The following is a 7,792-nucleotide window of genomic DNA, read 5'->3' on the forward strand; positions in this document are numbered from 1 at the left end:
CGTGAATAAGTGGAGTGTAATCGAGAAAGACTCCTAACCTCAGGGGCTCCATGCTTGCACACGTACGCGTGCACACATGCACAGAGACACACGAAAGAAAAGAAATCATGGGAGAGGGGAAGCTGAGACATCTGTGGCCCAGCGGCACCATTCCCACTCAATTGAAGCAAGAACCATTTTTAAGCCACTAGAGGGCACCCGGACTCCGCAAACCAGAGCCTACAGGGGCTGTTGGGAAGTGTGCCTCCTGGGTACCTCAGGCCCTTTCAGTCTAGTTCAGTGGGACTCACCTGTGATCCTAACTTCTTGGGAGGCTGAGATAGGAGGCTCACAGAAGGCCGGAAGTTCAAGGTTCCCGAAAACACACGTACACAAAACTGCCCCTCGCACTGGGAACAGCTCTGACTTCTACTTTCCAGCCTTTCTAAGATTTAGCTCCCCAGAGGTGCTGTGATGCCAGCCTTGGGGCTGGGAAATGAGGAAAGAGAACTCAGAAGCCCGACCGTGCCATAAGGCGCTGGCCTGGCCGTATGAGCACTGGCATCCTAGCACCCGCTCCCAGCTCTAATCCTGTCCTCCCTGGAGCCCAGCTTCCCAACCCCCGGTGACTGCATACATCTTCTTCCCCGTGCAGGGTATCGGCAGTGACGACACAGAGCTGCGGTACTCCTCCCAGTACGAGGAACGCCTGGACCCTTTCTCCTCCTTCAGCAAGAGGGTTCGTGAGTAGGGACTCCAGGGCTGAGAATGTAGCTCAGGAGGACAGTGCAACCTGGACTCCTCCATGAGGGTCTGTGGGCCTGACTCAGCCGTAGAGCTATAAAATAGTGTCCTTCGCTCCCTATGCCCTGCCTACTCATGCACGCCCTCCCGAACTGCCGAGCCACCTCTGCCCACCTCAGGTGTAATGTACAGTGTGTGCCAGTGTACAGCAGCGGTTCTCAGCCTTCCCAGTGCTGCGGTCCTTTACTACAGTTCCTCATGTTGTGACCGCCAACCTTAAAATCATTTCTGTAATTTTGCTACTGCTATGAATTGTAATATAAATATCTCATTTGCAGAATGATCTTAGGTGACCCCTGTAAAAGGGTCATTCAAGCCCCAAAAGGGTCACAACTCCCTGTGACAGAGGTGACTGGTCACAGGAGCCAGCCCACGCCCCCTCGCCCCTAAATGACAGAAGCTGTGCCCGTGAGGGACTTTCCTACAGGAAGAAGGACCTGCTAGACTGGGAGCCCAGGCTGTCATATTGAGTGTGACACAGATTCGGCACCCAGGGAATCCCTGGCAGCCCTCCGGTGTTGTAAAGTGACATCAAGATTCAGGCAGCCTGACACAGGTAGGGCCTCCTCTCTCTGTGGGACCCTTCCTTCATGTCTCTGTCCTTCAGGAGCGGCAGAGAAAATACCTGGGCCTGAGCCCCTGGGACAAGGCCACACTTGGCATGGTGAGTCCATACTCTTGTATCTGTCTATGGTGTCTTTGGTCTTCGTCCCCTCTGAAGAAGCTCCCAGATCACACAGAGCCTCTTCTGGGCCCTGCTGTGTGACCACCTCTGGGACAGCTCCTTGGAGAGCCTCGTTGCCTGTAGTTTCGGACACTGGCCTGCAGGGGGCACCATTGACCAGAAACTGTATCTAGTGCTGGGTGTCAGTTGCGCTGCAGATGAAGTGTTTGCCGAGCTCACAGGACTTGAGTTTAAGTTGAGTTCACATGGCACCCATGTGAAACTGCCTGGTGCCACCACAAGCCCCTGAACCCAGCATTATCGGAAGGTGGGGGTAGGGGTGTGGGGTGTGGGGTGGTGGTGGTGGTGGAGGAGGCTTAGCCAAATCTGGGCTGCGGGTTCTCAAAGAGACCTTGTCTTTAAACAAACAAACAACAGCAACAACAACAACAAGTGGATGCAGGCATAGTGGGCAGCACGGCAGAAGCAGGCAGATCTCTGTGTGATCAAAGCCACACACATACATGGCGAGTTCCAGGCGAGCCCGACTAAAGAGCCTGTCTCAGTAAAATAAAGAAAGTGGGGTGTGATTAAAGAAGACACCTGACACCGACTTCTGGCTTCCACAGACATGTGTGCACACACGTACATGCAGAGAACTTACCTCTATAGCCTCGGTATCCCTATTCATCCCCGGGGGAAGTAGGGCTCTGCCAGCCCCTCCCTTCCCCTGTCTACAAACCTGCAGGAAGCAGCACAGAGCAACCCTGCCTTACCCACCCTCCCCCCTCATTTGCCTGCAGGGGCGTCTGATTCTCTCCAACAAAATGGCCCGCACCATTGGCTTCTTCTACACCTTGTTCCTGCACTGTCTGGTCTTTCTGGTGAGCACGCACATAATGCCAGTGATGTCCCCAAGCCTTTCTGGGTGGCAGGGCGCTGTTACAGTGTGGAGGATTTCCAGAGACTGCCTGATGCCACGTCCTTCACTCTAGCTCTCCCCTGTCTCCATGCCAATATCGGGCCCCATGGCTGGGACACAGCCAAGCTACTCTGGAGAGGAGTCCTGCAAGGGTTTTGTGGGAAGATGAGTAAGGAACTGGGCATAGAGATGAAGGCCTATCATCCCAACTACGAAGTAGGCTGAAGCAGGAGGATCACAAATTTAAGTTCTACCTGGTTTACATAGCATGTCTGAAGACACTCTAGACAATTGACTGAGACCTTCTCTCAAAAAGTAAAAGTAGGAGTGGAGATATAGTTCAGTGGGAGAGCCCCTGCCTAGAATCCTCCAGTGAGGGGCTGGGGGCTGTGGCTCAGTGGTAGAGCCCCTGCCTAGAATCCCCAGTGAGGGGCTGGGGGCGTGGCTCAGTGGTAGAGCCCCTGCCTAGAATCCCCAGTGAGGGGCTGGGGGGTGTGGCTCAGTGGTAGAACTCCTGCCTAGAATCCCCCAGTGAGGGGATGGGAGCGTGGCTCAGTGGTAGAGCCCCTGCCTAGAATCCCCAGTGAGGGGCTGGGGGCGTGGCTCAGTGGTAGAGCCCCTGCCTAGAATCCCCAGTGAGGGACTGGGGGTGTGGCTCAGTGGTAGAGCCCTGCCTAGAATCCCCCAATGAGGGGCTAGGGGCGTGGCTCAGAATTATGTTGCTTGCCTAGCATGTATAAGCCCCTAGGTTCCATTTCCAGCATTGGTGGAAGGTTAAGGCAGGTGAAAACAAAAAGGTAGGCCTAACTAGATCCCCAGGGAACAGTGGGCTACACAGAAGAGAAGGCCCATGCGCAACTGTTTGCCCAGGTACAGAGACTCTTTATAGTGGGCTGAGGACAATCCCAGGACACAGGCTGTGTGAGGGTTCCGTCCACCAAATGGAGGGATAAGTGTGGGCATAGAAGGCTCCAGCATCAGGAGCCACTGCCCCCTGCTAGGCATAGTGAAGCATAGCCCTAATGCTAGCCTGGGTTCCAAGTCTGGTGTTCACATTGAATATGCCCACACTGTTAGGAGAGTAACTGGAAGAGCTGTGTCTGCTTCTAAGCATCTGGGAAGTAGGTTGGCTCAGGAGTATCTCCCAGGCCATCCAGCTGGGCCATGGCAACCTTTCTGCCCCACAGGGAGCAGGCCTAACGGCTGTGGGTGACAGTGAGAATTGTCGTGAGGCAGGGCAGATAGCTCACGGTGTCTCTGCCTGACCAGGTGCTGTACAAGCTGGCGTGGAGTGAGAGCGTGGAGAGAGACTGTGCTGCCACCTGCGCCAAGAAGTAAGAATGTGTCCTGGCCTCCCCAAACTGACAGCCAAGCCCCCAGAACCCCGAGCAGCAGCTCCAAGCTCCATGACTGCTGCTGCTCCAGCCTCTAGCCTAGCGCCCGTCCGAGTGTCCCCAGCCCTGTGATCACCCCTCTTCGACACTGTCTCAGCTGTGCTCCTGTCCCCTCAGGTTCGCCGATCATCTGCACAAATTCCATGAGAGTGACAATGGAGCAGCAGCTGGCGACTTATGGCAGTGACCCCCAGGCTCACCGGAGATGTATTGGCTGCTGCCCCGTCCCTTGCTTGATCAGCTGCTTCTAATGACATAGCCTTCCCCTTCCCCCCACAAAAAAATCCCCCACGGAAACTGTCTCTGCCCTCATCCAACAGCTGCCGGAAGCTCAGAGCCTCTAGAACCCCTTTCAAAGGTTGTCACAACCCCATTGGAGCCCCAAGGTTCAAACAACCCCTAGCAACCAGCTAGGCTGGACCCCCTGAGGCTCCGCCCTCGGTCTAGTCACCTGACCTGGGCTCCACCCACATCAGAACCTCTAGCCCTGGTGGCAGAGCTTTCTGACTGTGATACAGATTGTCAGCACCCACTCCGGCATTCCTATAGGCTCTCGTAGGACCCTGCCACACAATAAAATAGGTGGGAGTCTTCTAGGCCCCAGACTTCTCATCCGCCCTATTCCCCGGCAGGGCGGGAGGCGGCTTTGATACAACCTTAACCGCAGTCTCCAAGTCAGGGAGCCCCAGAGGGCGGGATGGTTTCCACTACCCCTTCCCTGCACCCAGTCCATGATTTGAGTTCTGCTTGCTTCTTTGGCAAAATATTTTGGTTTCTAGAAGAGGAAGTCTCTCCAATGAGGCCCCTGTGCCTCAGGCACCACAACAGACATGGTCCCAGAGGCCCCAGCAAAACTTGTCCTGGGCCATGATAACAAGGCCAACTCTCAGGACCTCAGATCTTCCTCCGCTGGATTTGATCTTTTTCTTCAGCTTCGCATGAAATAAAGAATTATTGCAGCCACAGTGGGGCCTTGTATTCTGTGACTCCTCAGTTGAACGCTGGGTATCTGAGAGGCTAGTAGGTGCCTGCAGCACCAGGCCCCTGGAGCTTGCCAGGCATGTAGGTAGGCTCTCCCCGATTCTTCCTATACCCAAGAATGCTATGAGTGTGTCCAGAGCTTTCCTGGAACCCAGACCATAGAGTCTGTTGAGTACAGCCCCCACCCAAACCAGAAATATATTCTTTATTCCCAAACAACCTATTAGATCTAACTCAGCGTTACAGCCTAGAAACCCCTTAGTTAGGGGTTGGGGGTGTGGCTCAGTGATAGAGCCCTGCCTAGAATCCCCCAGGGAGGGGCTGGGGGCGTGGCTCAGTGGTAGAGCCCCTGCCTAGAATCCCCCAGTGAGGGGCTGGGGGCATGGCTCAGTGGTAGAGCCCCTGCCTAGAATCCCCCAGGGAGGGGCTGGGGGCGTGGCTCAGTGGTAGAGTCCCTGCCTAGAATCCCCCAGGGAGGGGCTGGGGGCATGGCTCAGTGGTAGCCCCTGAGAATCCCCCAGGGAGGGACTGGGGGCGTGGCTCAGTGGTAGAGCCCCTGCCTAGAATCCCCAGTGAGGGGCTGGGGGCGTGGCTCAGTGGTAGAGCACCTGCCTAGAATCCCCCAGGGAGGGGCTGGGGGCGTGGCTCAGTGGTAGAGTGTTACCTAGCATGCACAAGGCCCTGAGTAGAGTCCCCACCCCTGTCACCTGACAGAAAGATTCCCAGCAGTCAGGATCATTACTTCAGTCTGAGCTATAACAACAACACTGGCTCTTAAACCCACACATCACAGAGTACTCATCAGTTAGTCAGACGAGCCATGGCTGAGGGCCTGGCATGTGCCAACAGGCTCATGTCACCTCCATATCAGCTCCTGGAAAGTCCCTGCTTCCATTTCTCTGTGCCCCAGAGCTATGTGTGAAGCATGCCCCTTCTTGGGTCTCTGCTTGCCAAATGCACCAAAGCCATCCCATCATCCTCCAGTGCTCTGAGAACCAGCTTTCCCCAGGCTGTTCCGCTCACAAAGCGAGACTCACTGGGAGCCAGCCGTGATGGTGCACGCCCTGATTCCAACACTCAGGAGCCAGGGGCAGGTGGATCTCTGTGAGTTTGAAGCCAGCCTGGTCTACAGAGTCAGTTCCAGGACAGCTAGGGCTACACAGAAGAACCCTGTCTTGGAAAAAAAAAAAGGGGGGGGGGTTGTGGAAAGTAACTCAGTGGAGAGATGGCTCAGTGGTTGAGCTCTCACTGCTCTTCCGAAGGTCCTGAGTTCAATTCCCAGCACCCACATGGCAGCTCACACGTCTTGTGCCATCTGGTGCGCAGATGTACATGCAGACAAAGTACCAATATACATAAAAATATTTTTTAAAAAAAAGACTCACTGGGCTATTTCATATCAGGTTTATTCACAAACTCTCTCTGGGCTCTGCATGCAGGGAGGTCCCTCATTCGGAGCCCACCATAAGCACCCCTTATCTTTCCTATCTGATCTTCCGCCAAGGCCCCAAAGCCTTCTACCGTCTGGGAACCCGGATGCACCTGTCACCCTTGACCCTCATTCCAATCTCCATGACAGCTGCTCTTAGCCAATCACCGCCACCCTCCTTCTATGTGTCCCGTCAGTTCCTCATGTGGGTCCGACTCACTCCTCACTTCCTCCTCTGGGGCATCAGAACCATTGTCTGATTCTGGGTTTCCCATCCCAGAATCCTCGCCAGCCGCTGACTGCCCACCATCGAATCAAGCCACAACTTAGAACAGGTGAGTCCTCTTTCGTGCCCCCAGATGTCATCTTCGTCAGCAGTGGGGATGGTGGCTTCCACAGCCAGACCACCCAGGGATTCAGTTTCTCTCCCATCCCTATCCTACCTTTCCTGACTGGGAACCTCCTGTTCACAACCACACAAATCCAATCCATGGCTGGATTACAGCCTAAACTTTCATTAAGTGTTTGCCTGCCGGGTCCAGAGACAGAGCAGCTGCTGGTCCCCGTGTAGCCGAGAAGAAACAGGTACCCAGGCAGGCCTCAACAGAGGTATGGCTGGTTTCAGTGGCCCCAAGCAAATTTCCATGTGCTCAGCACACCCCACCTCTCCAGTGTCAGCCCAGTTCCCCTAGCCCCATGCCACCCCTGCTGCTTCCTGGAAAATAATCAGTGAATCTGAGTTCCTGTGAGTGAAAGGACTTTACAAAGGTCAGAGGCCACCGTGAGTGGGAGGAGGGCAGCAGATGGAGACACTCCAGGCAGATCACAGCCAGAGGTCTACACAGACAGAAGAGTGACTGCTGACCATCCTGGAATGGGAAGCAAGGAAGAGAGGAGAGCAGACCCAAGGGACCATGTCCACTGCAGAAGTAAGCCACGGGTCTCACCTCTTGAGCATCCGCTGACACACCTGTAGGGTTTTGTTGTTTTCCGCTTTGGCTTCTTGAGACAGTGTGTGTTATATGTACCCCAGGCTGACCTCAAACTAGTGCTTTCCTCCTCCCTCCGGAGCGTTGGGATTATAGGCATGTGTCAACCCATCTGGCTCCTCCCCATGCCCCTGTTCTCCAGGACATTCCCTCTCCCCTGGTCTCCTTACCCTTCGGGATGCCCTAGAGCGCCACCATATGGGTCAGACCAGGGACCTAGTTCTGGTTCTGTAGCCAACCCATAGTGAGGATTTCACAGAGTCCTGGACGACTTCAGACACCTCTCCTAGTGGGACCAGAGTACTGTTGGGTGGGGAGGACCTGTTGGGGGGGGGTTCTTCCCCGGACCTGAGATCCTGGGCAATTTCCCGCACCCGGAGGGCAGGAGGGAGGCAGGGGGCGTGGCTCTGGGTCTCTGGATGTTGAGAACCAGACAGACATTTCCTTGGTTGCGACATCTGGACCTCCTCGAGGCTCCCATTGTCCTCCAGCGGAGGGTCGGCCTACAAGCGCCCGCCCCTGTCTGACTCTCAATAACCCAGAGACATTTATAGAGTGTCCATGCCCATGGTGACCAAGTAGAACATCCTCCAATCCACCACCCTAGGCTTCGGGAGATGCTCCCACACG

At 55.2% G+C, this 7,792-nt stretch overlaps 1 protein-coding gene across 4 annotated transcripts in view; it reads left to right on the forward strand.

Annotated features, from left to right (window-relative positions):
* The window catches only part of Cux1 (cut like homeobox 1), a 320,437-nt gene extending 315,709 nt beyond the window's left edge, over positions 1-4,728 (forward strand). For all 4 annotated transcript variants that reach the window (XM_032886317.1, XM_032886318.1, XM_032886315.1 and 1 more), the window contains exons 19-23: positions 635-718; positions 1,391-1,447; positions 2,251-2,331; positions 3,639-3,703; positions 3,881-4,728. In XM_032886317.1, the coding sequence (XP_032742208.1) occupies positions 635-718; positions 1,391-1,447; positions 2,251-2,331; positions 3,639-3,703; positions 3,881-3,950 (357 nt within the window). In that variant the 3' untranslated portion in view covers positions 3,951-4,728. The remainder of the gene's footprint in view (positions 1-634; positions 719-1,390; positions 1,448-2,250; positions 2,332-3,638; positions 3,704-3,880) is intronic.
* Positions 4,729-7,792: the final 3,064 nt, after the last annotated feature.

Source organism: Rattus rattus, chromosome 16, assembly GCF_011064425.1.
Source record: "Rattus rattus isolate New Zealand chromosome 16, Rrattus_CSIRO_v1, whole genome shotgun sequence".
NCBI classification, from domain to species: domain Eukaryota; kingdom Metazoa; phylum Chordata; class Mammalia; order Rodentia; family Muridae; genus Rattus; species Rattus rattus.